This window comes from Priapulus caudatus, unplaced genomic scaffold (genome assembly GCF_000485595.1).
Source record: "Priapulus caudatus unplaced genomic scaffold, Priapulus_caudatus-5.0.1 Scaffold91, whole genome shotgun sequence".
NCBI classification, from domain to species: Eukaryota; Metazoa; Priapulida; class Priapulimorpha; order Priapulimorphida; family Priapulidae; genus Priapulus; species Priapulus caudatus.
This window is the reverse complement of record NW_014577152.1, coordinates 47,976-65,672: the sequence shown is the minus strand read 5'-3', so window position 1 is coordinate 65,672 and position 17,697 is coordinate 47,976. Positions and strand designations below refer to the sequence as shown.

At 45.9% G+C, this 17,697-nt stretch overlaps 2 protein-coding genes across 2 annotated transcripts; both read right to left on the bottom strand.

The window, feature by feature from the left end:
- Positions 1-5,702: 5,702 nt before the first annotated feature.
- On the bottom strand, positions 5,703-15,027 carry LOC106804872 (microtubule-associated protein futsch-like). The gene is made up of 7 exons (XM_014806240.1): positions 14,193-15,027; positions 11,955-12,081; positions 11,080-11,163; positions 8,814-10,493; positions 6,865-7,324; positions 6,497-6,616; positions 5,703-6,226 (listed from the first exon to the last, which is right to left on the bottom strand). The coding sequence occupies exons 1-7, from the start codon at positions 14,931-14,933 to the stop codon at positions 6,040-6,042; spliced, it is 3,399 nt and encodes a 1,132-aa protein (XP_014661726.1). The 5' UTR covers positions 14,934-15,027; the 3' UTR covers positions 5,703-6,039.
- A 190-nt stretch (positions 15,028-15,217) lies between these two features.
- LOC106804890 (beta-1,3-galactosyltransferase 5-like) lies at positions 15,218-16,892 on the bottom strand. The gene is made up of 2 exons (XM_014806279.1): positions 16,600-16,892; positions 15,218-16,425 (listed from the first exon to the last, which is right to left on the bottom strand). The coding sequence occupies exon 2, from the start codon at positions 16,417-16,419 to the stop codon at positions 15,433-15,435; it is 987 nt and encodes a 328-aa protein (XP_014661765.1). The 5' UTR covers positions 16,420-16,425; positions 16,600-16,892; the 3' UTR covers positions 15,218-15,432.
- Between the last annotated feature and the right edge of the window lie 805 nt (positions 16,893-17,697).

The window sequence follows — 17,697 nt, the reverse complement described above, 5'->3', positions numbered from 1 at the left end:
GTACAAATGTTATCAATTATTACATGTTCCACCGTTACTAAATATAGTTGTAGTTCAATTGACACGAATTGTAAAGCAATTGATTGAATTATACAACATTTACTTATAGCTATAGGAATCTGTTCAAAAACCACAATTGTAAATAAGTGTGGTGGGCATACTTTATGCATTTCAATCTGCGGTGGTTATCTAGTTCAATGTTTTATTTCTGTACTTATTGTTTGTTAGTCATGTGCGTTTTTGGTAATTATCTAAATAAACAATCAATTTAGAATATTCAGAGGTGACACAGCGTTAAATCTGGTCGGGCTGTGATAAATACCACATTCAACACTTGATTTCGAATACTAAAAACTCAGATCGCACAACGTAGACGGATTTGTTGGGAGCGCTGAAATTTTAACCGTAATATCGCAATTGTACAGAGAGAACATGGCCTAAAACTTAGTGGTCTAGGACACCGGAAGCCAGTGCTAGCCTATATATTTTTCCTGTAGCGACATAAGTGGCGCGTGCCGCACCGTTTCCGCACCCTCCCACCCACCAGAAACATGGTTGAAGAGAGGCATGTTTGGTCGAAGAATTCAAGCGTGATTCGTCCGTCAAGCCGTTAAAACCAAAGATAGACAGCACCCCAATAACATTAATTCACACGCTCCCAGATTAATCTCTAGAAATTTTGCCCCGCTCTCCTCGATGGCAAGGTAATACCCGCAAACTTTCATTTCGCGTTCTCCTTTACCTTCTGAAATGTTTCAGCGAAATGTATTATAGTTTACAAAGCGCTAGGCAGTTCAATGCGCATCTGCCGCTCCCTCTCAAAGTGTGCGTGCGTGCATGTGTGTGCGTGCGTGCGTCCGCGCGTACGTGCGGACCTGAACTGAATCGCAGTGGCAAGTAATTTTCTATGGAATTGTGAATGTGTACGTTGCATTTACATAACTCGGCCCACATTTACATACATCAAAATTAACTGTGAAATGACTGTTATCACAACATGACACATATAAACATCAATTTTTAAATGATTCACGCATCTGTTCTTTTAATTTTATATATTGCACGTCACAATTACACACTAAATGTTACCGGCATACTATTACTCAAAGAAAATTTAAAATGAGATAAATATAACTTTTAAGACAACATACCAACACGTAGCACATGATAGCTTTTGCAACTAAAACGATATATAGCTATAACTATAACTATAATAATAATGATAATAATAATAATAATAATGACGACAATATTGAACAATTATAGTACATAGATAAATTTAGAATCGCTTTGATATATTCAAAATTTCTCATCACTGATTAATTATCACATTGAAGTAGCGTGCGCTGTATCATTGCGCATTTCACTGACTAATGCACACTATATAATTATGCCAACATGTAAAACATACGGCTTTCACACATGCTACAACTACACTCAACCGGAGTTGATGCATAAATAGTTAGCGCTAACATCATTTACGAAGCAACAAAACCCAAGCGCGTTTAAACTCTACTCCATTACGTAATGTAAGTGTTGTTTGTCGGGATGATACAGCCCATTACATCGCAGATTTTAGAATCAAATTAGAACCGCATATACATCTGAATTGGGTCAATATACCTAAAACACAGTGGTTTCATTGTATAGTCGTGTGAGATACTGGGAATCGTCCAATTCGGAACAATTGTCCAAAAATCTAAACGACTATATAATATTTATGTTATAATACAATGTAAGAGAAAACTTGCAACTGTACATTTTCACAGACATCGCAGAAACAGCGCGCATGCAACTACATTGATCCCACCATCTTAGTTTAGGTTTACACTCGAATCTGAACTTAGCCAATCTAGTGAGTTTAGTTTACTAAAAAACAGATTGTGAACGCGGTAGGTAACTTCGTATCACGTAATTAAAGTTGGTCTTGCAAATCAGATTTTCTTACGAAAAAAACACCAACTTGGAAGCGCGATCGGCTTAACTCCTTTCTTCCGTTCTAACACCACGACTACTTCACACATATCATGCTTTATAGCACGGCAAGACATGTATATGTATATATCTATTTATCCATATATATATATATATATATATGCTATATTATATGATATCCGGGGTGAATAATGACAGATTAATTATCTGTCATTATATTCCGTAACGAATATTATATTCCGAATATTTTATTCATTATATTTCGTATACGATCTATATCGAGTTTAATTATAGTCTCCAATGCATATGTGGTGCTTTCAGCGTGGTATGGCCGTAGACATCGTACTTGTGTGTGTTTCTTAGAGCTATATGCATATGTTAGCTGTATATATATATATACACATATATAGATATACGAGGTTGACATACAGTGACATCAAACATTGGAAAACCTAGGTGCAAAATATTTAAATATGTACGAAATTACAAAGCAACGACAGATCAAGGTAAACTGAACCACGATCAGAGTCGTATGCTGTGGTGTGGAGCAAGTTACCGGCACGAGTAGATTTCCCAGCAAAATACCGGAAAATTAGTTTCCTTTCTTCTAATATCCTACAACGAGTAAGAGTTCGCGCAGTTACGAAATATACTGGCATATATATTTAGTAATACCACGTGTTTCTTGCACACGAAGCCTATATTACGTCCCAACTACACGCAAACATCTACCATATCAAGATCGTACAAACCCTTAGAGAGATTATAATTATTGTTATAGGCTCAAGGGTTCATATATGCTCTTGATCATATGGGGCTGCTGACATATTTACGTCACCAGCACACACTACGGATCCGTACAGCAACGCCACACGACTAATACTGTTTCATGATATGGACACGTTAATCCCAATCCCCATACAAACATACACACGAACGCACACGCACGCACGCACCCAAGAACATTACTCGCACGCACACACGCACGCACACGCACGCACGCAGGAACACCACTCACACGCACACGCTCACACGCACACGAGATTCTCAAACTGTAGATTATTGCACAGTCACGCTGTTTGCTTGAGTATTAAGCACCGTGACAACTCGCAGACAGGAACACAGGAAGAGACTCATTACCCAGTGAGAACATGACCGGCGAACAGGCTACGAGTCACTCAACACAGCAAGCGTGTTAACGAGTATATTTATCCAGTTTCCCCCCCTGTTGAGTTGCATACAATTAAGAGTCCATAATAGACAATTTTCTATTATGGACTCTTGATACCATGATGGATTGATCGATGAACCGATGATAAAAACGTTACGTATACGTCATGTACTATAATAAATGCTCTACGCAATACAAACACGCAACGTTTACAAAACACTGACAAAAATAAAGTTAATTTTCGGTGCATCGAGGTAAAGCAAGGTATGGTTTGCAAATTAGGACCCAAATCACCAAAGCATGATCAGCTACCTACCGATTACCCAATTACAGGTGTTGTTCTAGCGACAGACAGCACGCTCTGCAGACCACTCTAATAACAGTGAACAATCAGGGTGGAAACCCACGACTAGTCAGTCACTATTCAGGACCAAACTGGTCACTAGTCAGGACCAAAACTAGTCACTAGTCAGGACCAAACAAAATTAGTCTTAACATTTAGTCTTAACATTAACTATTTTTTCTGCTAGATCGGACGTCTATACACTGCGTATGAGACACTGTAATTTAAACACGTCAACGGTTTATGAGAAAGAGATAATGATAAAACTATATAATGTTGATACTAATTTTGCTCCTAACAACAAACCTATAATGTAGAAGAGGGAAGAGGGTGTTTCACTCCGCTTGTGGAAAGACACGCCAGACACATTTTTTATGAAGATAAATTCATCCACATCTTTGAAAGTATTGCTTTGACCTGTGACCTTTGACATGAGATATCAACGACTTTTCGTGTTGTACCAACTCCCTCTATATCTATACGTATTTCATGCTCCTAGCAAGCAAGTCGATATGTCACGCGACACGATGCAGTGCAGATGGAATGATGATATTGCCTGCAATGTCACAGCCAGTGAAAAGGAGACTTTCTACTACAATTTCTATAATATATCACACAATGCAGAATGATTCTCTTCAGCCTTTGAAAGGTGATTTGTACAATTTTGGAATGCAAGAAGGGTTTGTTCAACGAAAGCACAATGTCCGCACAACGTTTCAGCATCAACATCATTCAGCTACCTTCAACATTTCAGAGTCAGGGCAATCTCTCACCACGTGTTCCCAATTGGCTCTACACAATAAATATACACAAGTAATTTAATGACATGAATTCGTGCCAGAATTAATGTCTCTGTGTGCGCGCGCGTGCGTGTGCGTACGTGTCCGCGTGCGTGCATGACTGTTAGTGCTGCCAGTCTTATGGGCACACAGACCTACATCACAAGCACTAGAATGAATGCGGATGTATAGAAGCCGAATCCAAATGAAAATACAGGGAATCAGGACACTCCTTTTTTACTCCATGGCCGATTTCCCCAGTATGCGTCAGGAATTTGTCACAGTTCAACATTCTTTTCCCGCAAATTTTTAAGAATCAAGAAAATACTGTGAGCACAAGCTGAGTGAATGACATGTGTGAAGTTACGTGGCACGGGAACAGTATTCCGTCTCACCTTGTAAATATACGCCCTAGACCTATCACAAGCTATCGTTTCATATATTTCATCTCGTATAGGCCTATTTGTTATGCTTAAAAATGAGTACATAACATTGTCGGATAACGTTATTTATAAAATAACTGGAAGATCTTAAATGGCTGCTTTGAAATATTAATGATTTTCAAACTTGTTTGGCTACAATCACAATAACTGCAGTAACTGAAAAATAAACATAACCCTCAACATCACCTGTTTGCAAATTCGTTCTAGGAAAGCTCTGGAACATATTTGAGAAAACTATTTCATATGGGTGTACACTGTACAGTTGGTTACATTCGAGTTCTTCGAGCAAACCTCCACACAAATACTGGAACATTTAATTTTAGTGTTGGGGTTCAAAATTTGTGTGAGACTGACCCACAGAATATCGCAAGCATGCATACACGGCAACACAATTCATGACATGACTAACACCTGAACATGCGTATTTGTACTGTAAAGGGGCACCGATATTCATAAGTACGAGAGTACGAGCAGAAACCACTCATCTCTGGCCTAATTATATCTTCTTTTTCTCTGTTGCTGACTGACCAAAGAATAAATATCTGCACGCACATTTTCCATATGGTTACACGTTTATCAAGCTGAAGACACTTAGCTCCCATACATTTCCCTAAATTCACAAACTACGCACGATATGGTGGATGTAAACGTATGAGCAGCTCATACCTCGGATGCACCCTATGCTTCCCCGATGGGGTGGGGGCAGGCAGGCGACGGTGGTCGCCGTGGTTACAGCAGCTCGTACCTTGGATGCACCCTATGCTCCCCCGATGGGGTGGGGGCAGGCAGGCGATGGTGGTTGCCGTGGTTACCGCAGCTCGTTCACAACGGGGTCGTCGGCGGTTGCCGCGGTTACTGCAGCTCGTCCGTGATGGGGTCGTCGGCGGTTGCCGCGGTTACAGCAGCTCGTCCGTGATGGGGTCGTCGGCGGTTGCCGCGGTTACAGCAGCTCGTTCGTGACAGGGTCGTCGGCAGTCGCCGCGGTTACAGCAGCTCGTTCATGACGGGGAGCATCATCAGTTGCCTCGTGACAGGGTCGTCGGCAGTCGCCGCGGTTACAGCAGCTCGTTCATGACGGGGAGCATCATCAGTTGCCGCGGTTACAGCAGCTCGTTCGTGACGGGGTCGTCGGTCGTTGCCGCGGTTACAGCAGCTCATTTGCGACGGGGGTTGTCGCCGGTTGCCGCGGTTACAGCAGCTTGTTCATGACGGGGGGCATCATCAGTTGCCGCAGTTACAGCAGCTCGTTCATGACAGGGGGCATCATAGGTTGCCGCGGTTATAGCAGCTCGTTCGTGACAAGGTCGTCAGTGGTTGCCGCGGTTACAGCAGCTCATTTGCGACGGGGGTCGTCGGCGGTTGCCGCGGTTACAGCAGCTCGTTCATGACGGGGTGCGCGAGGGACATGTGCTCGGCTCCGCGTATAGGCAGCTTGTGCTGCGTGTAGAAGTGGATCATCTCCGGAATGGAATCGAACGGCTTGCTGAACTGGCCGAGGATGAACTGCCCGCCTCCGGCCTTGACGATCTTCATGTGCATGAAGCCACTCGTACTCCTGCAGATGGGAACAAGCGGCAATTTAGCAGATGGCAGATGCCAGCGCCGCGCGCGGTGACCACGCGCGGTCGAACGATGCTGCGTTTCTAACAAGCCAAAATTACAGGTGATATTTAGATCTTCGGATGCATTTTCTGCACATCTAAACAGCATGCACATGCACATACACGCGCACACACCCACGCACGCACACACACACACAAGTCTACACATCATGCAACGATTCCATGCACCCTGCACGGAACTAAGCGTGAGGTGTTTTACGTACTTTATCGAGAGCGAGTGATCGTGTCTGTTGCTCTCGCTCGTTCTGACTAGGTAGCTGCCTTCCTTCAGGACCCTGAGCAATTCCTCCGCCTGTTGCCTTGACAACGCTCGATGATACCACCTGGTGACAGTAACGTCAGCAACTCATCAACCGACTGTTACAAGTGCAACATAACATGCAAAATAATGTCACCTGCTGGGTAGAACTGTCATTCGGTATAAGAATATGTACGACTTAGGCATAATGTACAATGTACAAGGTGTCGTCGACGCCCACAGGAAGTGCCGCCACGGCGATAGAGGTTTCCTGCCCTCCCCCCACCCGGTGCCTCGTCACCTTTTCCCCCCTTACAGCGAACAAACACTCACGGCTGTCGTTGCAGTGGCACGGTGGCGTCGACGCGTTCGAACGCGCCGCGGCTGCACGTCGAATCCACGCTCAGCTGCGACCGCATCGTCTTCGGACTGTATCGACAACTCGACGACGACGTCGCCAACGACGACGACGGCGGCGGCGGAGGAGGCGTGCTCGGCGGACGCTGCTTCCCTCCGTCGCCTGACGCCGCCGCGGCAACGCCAGAGGGCGCCAGCTGCGCGCCGCCGCTCGGTTTCCGCGCGACGCCCGGCGCGGGTCTGTGCTTGACCGGCGGAGAGCTGAAGGAGGAACGCGGCGCGACGGGGGGCGGGCCGCGCGTCGGGGAGTGCGGGGCGGCGACGCGCGAAAAGGAGGCGGAGGGAGAGATGCCGCCGCCGCTCTGTCTAGCTGTGACGCCCGCAGACGTCAATGCCACAAACTGCTGTGCTGCGGCGGATCCCAGCACGCTGTGAACTGTGGAGAGACGCAAGAGAAAAAAACTCACTAGAGAGCGATTCCGCGGAACGATCAAAGTAGTTAGATCGTAAAAACATAGTTTAGTCGTCGAAAGGAAATGGAACCAGATAGAGGTTATCGCTATCCGATTACCGCAAATATTTTATCTCAAATTCATTTCAAATTAGTTAAATTAGGCCACAATTAAAAAAATCTTTGTTTGCCCTCACCCGACCCATGCTGAAAAGTTTGGGTAGGTAGGTAGGCTTTTTTTTAAGGGGTCTTTTTACAAATTCAGCATGGTGTCTACATGCTCCGGTGTGCTTGTGTGGAGATACCTTTTATGTTGAATGTTTGTTTTGCTTGGTACATTATTTAATTTACATTATTACATTATTCAGATTTATATAATGTACACACACAAAAAAAAGGGGCCCCTTTTTGGCGGGTCGGTCGGGTGAGGGCAAACAAACAATATTTTTATTATGGCCTTTTCGCTACTCTTCCTTTAATCATTGTTATTCTCTCATAATGAAATCATTTCCACCGTATGTACCACTGTAGCTACCGTCTATTGTATTTACAGAAAGTTTAAATTACTCATATATGATCCATGTACAAAAATAATAGGCAAACGACAATAGTTGCAGCACATGGCAAATTTTTTCGCTCAGTAGAAAGTCTTAAAGCCACAATATGCGCATCTACACGCTAATTTCTCTAGTACTAGACTAGCAAATACTTCGTGTCATGCATAATCATACTACCTTATGACAAAATAAACTCTAGTTCCTCTCATTTCACTGCGCGTTGTCTTATAAAAGGTATTTGAAAATACCTCCAATGTTGTTCAAATTCTCCGATGTTGTTGACACTTTCGCGTTGCTCTACCAAGCAACCGTACAGCGGGTGTAGCAAAGATTTCTACGGCCCGTGTGCGTTTTTCGCTCGCACGCTGCTAGCGCAATGACATGTTATCGTTCGCGATATCAAGCCTAAAATCAATACGTTATTCTCAAAGTTTATTACGCTGCCTATTATTACTTTCCCATTAGCCATTGATGTTACATACACTGCAGTTCACAATACTACAACTATCTTAAAATGTAAACGACTATATTCTCTGCTCAACACCCGTAGCAACATGTGACGTCACCTAACCGATCCGGAGCAAAATTGCTTGACAAACAATTCGGCGTTGGCGCCAGATTACCAGATTTTGCACCTCTTTCTTGTGGGTTTTAAGCAAACGCACAGTGAAATGAGAGGAACTAGTTTAATTTGTCATAAGGTAGTGTGATTATGCATGTCACAAAGTATTTGCTAGTCTAGTACTGGAGAAATTAGGGTGTAGATGCGCATATTGTGGCTTTATCAAATTACTAACTGTTAGAATAATTACTAAATTAATTACTTACAAATTAAAAAACAACTTAATTATTTCATAATTTATTATTAATTCAACAAACATTTCAATCAATAATTATCTAATTACTTTAAACAGTACCTTTCTCGGAGTTTTTCCGTGCCATCCATTCCCAGGGGGCGTCGTAGTCGTCCAGCGGCCGCGTGTCGAACAACGCCGGCTCCGCGGCCGGCGTTGTCACGGTGACGCACCGCGAGTCCCGCTCGGCTGCCTCGCCGGCGCCCCCTCTCTCCGCCGCCGACTCCTCCGGCGGTGTCTCTCCGATTGCGCTCCTCCTCCCTCCTCCTCCTCCTCCTCCTCCGACGACGCTGTTCCTCTCGAGACTGTTCTCCTTGGAGGACCCCGCGCTCGCCGCTCCCCCGAGCTGCCCCCTCTCCCCGGCGGGCCGGTCCTTCCTCGGCGGCTTCTTCGGTGGAGTCTTCTTCTTCGGCTTCCTCCCCGCGTCCTTCCCCATCACCTCCGTCGTCGGCGCCGACGACTTCATGTCCATTTCGGTGAGCAGTCGCAGCGTCTCGCCCAGCATGGAGTTGCTGTTGCTCGAAGGGATCGTCACCGCCGGCGCCTCCGGCGCGTCCGACTCCTCGCTGATATGCAGCTCTATGTCCCCGCCGCTATCGCCGCGGCACAGCGACTCGGTCCTGCTCTCGGCTCTCGAAACCACTCTGGCCTCGCGCCTCGGCGGGGCCGCGTTCTCGTCGCTACGGGCGGCGGCTGCCGCGGCGCCGGGCAGTGTGGTTCGGTGCTGCTTCCGCAGCAGCTCCCACGGAATGTCGTATTCGTCCTCGGGTCTCAGGTCGTCGTTCGCGCTCGGGGGCGCGGCGGCGGCGGCGTCCGCCTTCGAGGCGGGCCTGTCGCGGATGTCGCGCGCTCTCATGCTGTCCGGCGACGACGCGCTGGGCGACCTGGCATTGTTCTTCGCCTCCAGCAGAGCGCGCTGCTTCACCTGCCACTCCCACGGCACGTCGTACTCGTCCAGGGGGCGCTCGTCGCCCAACGCGCTCACCTCGCGCTTCGCCTCGCTTCGACTCTCGCCCGCAGTCGTCGCGGCAATAGTCGTAGTGGAATTCGTAATGCTCAAGATCGCGGTGGGAGAGGTGGAGGTGGCGTCGGCGGGGGTACTATTCGTCGCGTCCGGTGGCGGGACGATCTCCTTGACTCGCCAGTCCCACGGCACGTCGTATTCGTCAAGGAGCTTGTCGAATTCCCGGATGCACGTCGGCGACAACTCGGTCTCCCTGGTCGTCGCCGATTCCGCCGGCTTCGTCTGCGACGCGCCGGGGATTCGCACGTCCGGCCCGTCGGCGTCCTTCGCCGCGCGCTGCTTCAGCTTCCACTCCCAGGGAAGGTCGTACTCGTCTGTCGGAGCCTCGACGGCAGGACTGCTGCGCGTGTCGCGGTCGCCGCGGCTACAGCCGTCGTCCGCTGTCGTCGCCGAGGGCGACGGCTCGTCGTCGGGCTTGCCGCTGGCTCGCTTCGCCGCCGCGCGCTGCTGCTTCAGCCTCCATTCCCACGGAACGTCGTACTCGTCCTCCGGCCGATCGTCCGCCGCCGGCGAGACGGCCGAGTCGGCGTCTCGCCTCGAGGCGGGGTCGCCGGTCCTCGCGTCTTCGTCCGACGCGGCGGCGGCAGAGGCGGGGGCGGAGGCTAGCTTGGAGGTGCTGCCGTGCGCGGAGACGACGACACTGCGCTTCTTGCGGCTCCACTCCCACGGCTCGTCGTACTCCTCGACGGGTCGAACGTCCTCCGACGGCGGGACGGAGCCTGCAACGACGACGACGCGACATTGTCACCTCAATCATTCATGCATGCAACGTTGATCGGTGTCCCGACAGATAGACCCCATTACCCAGACATGTGTAACAGCAGGGTTGTAGCTAGTGGGGGAGGTAGGGCAAGAGGCCCTCCCCCCTGAAAAATGACAAATTAATCGACTGAAAAATTAATCAACGACGAATCATCAGCAGGCCGTAGCTATTAGAGGAGAGGGCAAGGGGTGCAGTTGTTGCCCTCTTCATACGCCCCAATAAATGAAGGTAGTGTTACGTGGTCAACGGCAAATCGCCCACGGTCACCTGCCCAAAAAGACAACGCACATGTGGTTTTGCCCCCTACCCCTCCGCCAAGACAAAAAGGGAATGCGAAATCTGTTCCATACATGAATTGTCAGTAGGTATGAGGAACATGTGGCTTGCATTACGTGGTGTATTATTAAAAGTCTATAATCTGGCCCAATTAAAGGTCTAAAACTGTAAACGAGGTATGTGTGTCTGTCACGTAGCTGTCAGTGGTTTGTGGTGATAGGCTAGATACAAGAATGTTCGCTGCCACGATTTCAGATTTCACGTACCAGATTTAGGATCAGCATCAAATGGAGTGTCGTATCGGTGATAATGCTGCCCTGCATCTAAAGTGCTAGACTTAGCAGTTGCGCCTGTAGTGAAAACAGTGTACTAAGATGTATACGTTCAACAAATATATCAGACCCAGCAACATACCGATTCCGACGAAATCTCGAGCGAACTCTATCAATCTCTACGCTGTGTATTCATTATCCACAGAGGCATATCAGCTGCCACGTCTACGTGTGAATTATATTCGTAGCCTTGTTCACAGATAATAAATATTCATCCTGATAGCAAACTGCCGCAACGACTCGTGAATATAGACTCACACGCTCACACAAAAAGGACTGCTGCTCAGGCACAACGGAATGAATATATAAGCGCAGAGCTTAGAGCATCGCGATCAAGAATCTTGCAATTCCTGTGTCTCGAGAATAGTCTCGATTAGCAGAAGGGATTGGCGTACTAGTTATGCAGAGATACAGACTGGTATAGGAAGTAGAAACAGTCACGTGTCCACGAGCAGTGATGATCCACTTCCTACATAGTCAATAGGTGACACTTCTTACATCCGTAATGTAACGACACTCGCGCGCGATCAAGTTACAGGCTCACAGGCTGGCCTTGTTACTGACCACATGGGAAGACAGGAGAGGCTGCATGTGTCAACCAACGTCAAAACATAAACGACATTCAATATAGTCGTACATGCAACTTTCGAGTGAAACGGCGCGGCGAAAGAACTTGCCATTTATTGTAAGTGTTAGTTCATTGCATGCAACTGTAAGTTTACAATGACATTTACTTGGAATAATCTACGAAGCATGTACTGCGTATGCAGTCAGCGTTATTATGGTGGACTGCTATCTAATGTAAATACCTGGCTTTTTGCGTAGTATGACTTTCTGTATTTCGTACGGCTGAGTGTAGTCACTGTTGCTCTCATCCTTCACTGGACTGAAGTCTATTGCGTCTTGAGGATTACTGTAGTCAGATACTAACGTAACCTGCAAAGTAGAGGCAGAACAGTAAATAGCACACACTTTAAAGTTGCTTAACCTCGCAGCTAAATGCATATATATAAGGGCTACTGTGAGCTCGTCTATGTTGCAAAATTTCACTAGAACTCATTTGTATTGCTACTTTCATAACATTTCTTCTCAAAATCTAAACGAAATTACTTCTCTTACGAAAGTAGCACCACGGTGATGTTTACACATCCGGGACACAGCGGAGAGATCGTTAACAGTTCTTTTCTATGATAAAACATTATAAAGTTATAATTCATTATTATATGTTTGTTCATTACAAAATTGTGAAATTTGTTTAAATAATATCATTATCTATATTACTTATGCAATCAGGAAACAAATATAGTGTTTTCGTTCCTGAAACTATTTGCGCTAGCGTAGGGCTACTGCTAGCTGTGTGACATAACAAGATCGACGTAATTTTTGAAAATCCCAATGTTTGTAGCACTTCTCCGACTCAATGAGAACATTTCGCAATGTTTGCACACTGCAAGTATGCTCACAGTAGATATAGGCTTTTTGTTACGAGGTTTGTCCGTTTTAACTAGCATTTATGTAATCTTATCGCGACTCAAAAGTTGTGAACTAGCCCATGTGGTGTAAATCAACAGGGGATGACTATTTCAATAGATTCCTCTAGTTAACAAAGGTTGGGAGAAATGAAATTAATTCAATGATATTTATGTTTTGATTTCCAGCAGTTAATTTCAATTCAGGTGCTTCACCATTATGTTGATGATGCAGATGATCCATGATGTTATCAGGAGTCTATCAATATGCATAGAATCCTGATGTTATCGGATAAACGATCTTTTTTATTCACGAATCACACTACAGTACGGGTGTACAGACGGTACATAATGCTGAAATGTATTTATTATTAATTATTGAATTTTGTCTAAGTGGTACAGAAGGCTGCAGCTACCTTCTGCCATTCCGGTCTGTACATTCAATCAAGAGCATATAAAGAAGGAGAGCGTACAGCGGTAAAATGCTGAAACCATGTTGCAGTATTAGTCGAATTAATAAACTTTCCCCTTTTTATTTTGACAATTCTTTGATTTCCGATTGATCAGCTGTCCTACCTTGTTCATATAAAACAAACCGCATGTCCCTACAATGCCCCTACGCTGAGATGAAATGAGCGGTGAAAATCTGGTATTTTCGCCGAACACCGACTAGACATTAGTCAGTACTGCAACCCACTCTCGAAGTGTGGCCAGTGTGTTGCTTCCGGTCGCCGCTGTGTAGCGCTGACTCGATACGTTATTACTACAGCGTTACTACATCCAGCGTAAGGGGCGGGTCATCACCATAGCAATAAATAACAAGATGTTTTTGTGGAGTAATGGCTGTGTCAATGACTGGAAATGCGAGAAAAGATAGTAAAAGGAAAATAAATTTCATTGCCAATGAATGACGGAAACACGCGAGGTTTCCCGAAGCTATCGCCAGAACGCGAGTCGGTCGCAGTACTGACTAATGTCTAGGGCACCGCTCACCGCCCATTATCTCAGCGTAGGGGCATCTTAGGGACATGCGGTTTGTTTTATATGAACAAGGTAGGGCAGCTGATCAATAATACTGCAAAGAATCGTCAAAATAAAATGGGGAAAGTTTATTAATTCGACTAATACTGCAACATGGTCTCAGCATTTTACCGTTGTATGCTCTTGATTCAATGATTCATACATGAAAAATCAGGATTAGTGTAAAGGGTTTTGCTTAGGGTTACACTAAAGCCCGGCGCACACGTGAGTTATTTTACTCAAGTAAAATGACGCATGAGTCATTTTACTCACATGTGCGGCGGATTTTCGTTAAGTAATTTGACGCATGCGTCATTTTACTCACGTGTGCGGCGGATTTTCGTTGAGTAATTTGACTCGTGCGTCATTTTACTTGAGTAAAATAACTCACGTGTGCGCCGGGCTTAAGAGTTCAATAAAAATTAAGAGGTTAAGGTTACAGTCATTTTGACAATCAGTGATGATGTATGTAAGAGTGTCTTAAAGTATGATTGATCCCATTGCATTAGTTTCGTTATCTTACATTAATCGTCGAGCTCTTTATTGTAATGTTCTCACCCTTTCCTCAGCTTCTTTTCTCCTCGAGTAATCCTTTAATCCCGGTAACCATATGGCATCTGGCTTGTTTGTTTCAGTCGGACATTCTATAATATCACCTGACCCAGATATCATATTGCAACTACTTGTACTGCCATGGTAAGGTAGACTAAGAGTCTGTTGCATGATTTGTGCTGGTGTCAACAAAGTAGGAGAGAACCTGAGGTTCAATAGAGAGTCGCTACTCCCAGTGTCGTCGTCATAGTTGTTACTGCTGCACGTAGGGGTGGTTACTCTGTCATCGCTACCACCAAGAGCACTAGAATTGCTAAGTGCAACAGTATCATCATTGTCAATAATTTTGCTTCCTGTTCCGGCAGTCGTACTTTGCAATTTATCATGCTTATCACCTCCTTTCTTCAGTCCCGTACCACTGCTTAGCCTTTTTCTGTTAAGTTCCTCTGTAACGGCTTTAAATTGTAGAAGTGCAACGGATGTATCGAGAACATCAGAGTAATGTACCGCTTTTGGGGATTTTGACAAACACTTTGTTGATTTTGAAACATGATCCGGTCCGCCCGAACTGGGTGTATTGACATTATACACGGGATCAAGATAAATTTGATCTTCGTCCTTAACCGACTGAGCTCCGGTTTCATTTACTTGCCGTGTGCCATTTTCAGCACCCCTATAGTCTGGCTTTGGCGGAGCTGGGGGCAGTTTTCTATGCCCACCGAAGAAATCTTTCAACATCTTCGCCATTTTTGTTGTCTAGTAACGTCGCCCTCTATCGGCAGCGGAAAATTCTGCCGCTGCATCAAACGCCGCGGGAATCGCGGAAGTGTGATCGGCAGGGAAAACTATTACCATTTACGTGCGCTTGTAGCATGTCTCAGGAAACGTGCTATTAAATGCACCACGTACGTCGCTCTATCTACGCTATAAAAATGTTACCCGCACGCTCATAATATTAGACACGCTAAATTTAACGAAGCAATAATAAATAAACGATCGAAACCCAGCAAAAATAACAAAATAAATAAATATACATACATAAAAATATTGTATTCATACACAATTAATCAGATACAACTCGTAAATGTAAAAGCTTTGATGTTCTTCATTTCGGTTGTATATCGTTTGGATGCGTAGGCCTATACCTACCGCTGTACGAAGACACGTACGAGGACTTCCCTACGATATAGACTTGAACTGTCCATGCACTATACACAAACACAATAACTCATATAATTGTTCACGTCTAAGATAGAAGACTTCCTTGCGTTTCCCTTTGGTTTGCCCTGACTTTCATCCACACATGTTTCATGCCACCCCGGGGTCGGTGCCACACTAACGCAAAATAAAACCACGCTGGTCGCGCGTCACCACTCCTTACCCACTCTAATGTATTCGCGCCAGTTTCCGAGTACTTTCCTCGTAAATCTTCAAGTGGAATTCTCAATTTACGCGGCAATATGCCTCCGAAGTAAACGTCGTCGATTTTGTCGATAAATTTTGCATTTTCTGCCTCCGTTACGAGCATATTCGCAGCATGACGAGAATATATGATAGCCATACCCATACAGAATGGTGGGTATTCATTGTCCGGATATTCCTTCTCGCTTATAAATAGCTTATGTCTAGGGTTCCGATTCGGAAATTCGTGTTTCAGTACGTTACACATAATATTATCCTTCGTCCGTGAAGTTGATAGATAACTAATAATCGCAGGCAAGTTAATGAAAACATCGTCATCCACTTTCACGATGTGATCAGCAGACTGACACGATTCCGTCGCGTACTTGAGAGCGACGAAATGCTTGCGAGTGAGATTCGCATACGAGTCCAAGAATCTTGCTTGGACGACGTCATTATGAATGTGATTCTCCTCGTCCACTCTAGATTGATCGCCAACATCTTCGGACTCTCCCAGAATGAAGACCGTTCGTACCGCCTCCTGCCGCCACGTGTCTCTCGCGTCGGCCCACGTGTCTCGGATCGACTGACGGAGCTTGAAGTTCCGGACGGCGGAATGCACGACGACGAGGAGAAACGTGTACTTGGAGCAGACGACACTGCGTGTGCGATACGACACTTCGTGCACCGCTGCTGCATAATCACTGCCATTCACTCCATTGTGGTCTTTGGGCGGAGCAGCAGGGGCGTTAGCGGACGTTGTAAACAGTACGTATACAGTGCCGAATAGCAGTGCCACGAAAACACGCACGGCGGCTGCCTTCTGATTCATAGCAATCTGTCAACACAGAAATAATAAAATATATATATATATATATATATATAACGATTCCACACACTTTGATGTTCTGAAGTTATTATATGAAGTATAAAGATTTGTTATTGCGGTGAATTCTCTCTCACTTGGCTAATAAATAAATAAATCATCTATGCACATAATATATACACCTACCTTTTCGAATTTCTTGGTACCTTGTTTTATACGTCTCCTATTTCAAACGAATGCACGATAGTAAACGTACGGAATATTTTCAATCAAACTAAACAACAAGGAACTATACGCATGCATATACGCTCTGGCAATGTTCCCGTGAACCCGTAGCACAACTCCCAACCACTGCATCGTAGGAGCCACTACAAACACAACAGCTAACTACAGACGCTGCGAGTAAATACCTCACTATTATATACACGCATGAATGGAGAGGCAAAGTTGAATGTACCGCATTTCACTTCCCGAGTCGCCACATGGGAGTTCACCTAATGCCACTCGGTTGAACCACCGATGTACTCTGTGCACACCGTTCGCGCGTGCACGTACATTGAATTTAGGCAGCGAAGCGGAATACGGTAAAATGTGTCAGAGAAACGCTATTGTGCGCTCATAGAGGGCGCTGAGGTCATAGGTTGAAGGTATGTGCGAGCTGGAGACGGCTTGTGTGGTCAGTGGGGTGTCAGGTCCATGGTTCAGGTGAATTCATAGAGCATTACGTTCATGCAGACGATAAGCGGTTCCGTTTCGATTCGTCTGATACAAATCCCAGTGTATTAAGCACGAAAATATATATAACAGCAGCAATAAATAGGTGTGACGGTAAATGAATACAATTTCATTGTGATTTTAGTCTACTTTTAGCGGGACTTTAGATGAACCGAGTTGCGCTACATTTCTCCGACGATTCCAAGGTGTGTGAGAAACTGAGCGAGATGACTGCCGTTACCTTAGTGAAACTGTCCTTAGAAAAGCACCTAACCTCTTACGACGCGTGCACAGACACACGATCGCTCTCACACGCGCGCACACGCTTGCTCACCCGCACACGCACACGCGCGCACACGCTTGCTCACCCGCACGCGCTTGCTCACCCGCACACGCGCGCACACGCTTGCTCACCCGCACACGCACACGCGCGCACACGCTTGCTCACCCGCACGCGCTTGCTCACCCGCACACGCGCGCACACGCCCGCTCACCCGCACACGCACACGCGCGCACACGCTTGCTCACCCGCACGCGCTTGCTCACCCGCACACGCGCGCACACGCTCGC

Coding starts and splice junctions, on each gene's coding strand:
- LOC106804872 (XM_014806240.1), bottom strand. CDS start 14,933: ATGGCGAAGATGTTGAAAGATTTCTTCGGTGGGCATAGAAAACTGCCC. Junction 7,325..8,813: donor ACGGAAAAACTCCGAGAAAG/GTACTGTTTAAA, acceptor GTCTCTCCACAG/TTCACAGCGTGCTGGGATCC. Junction 6,617..6,864: donor GTGCCACTGCAACGACAGCC/GTGAGTGTTTGT, acceptor TACTGTCACCAG/GTGGTATCATCGAGCGTTGT.
- LOC106804890 (XM_014806279.1), bottom strand. CDS start 16,419: ATGAATCAGAAGGCAGCCGCCGTGCGTGTTTTCGTGGCACTGCTATTC.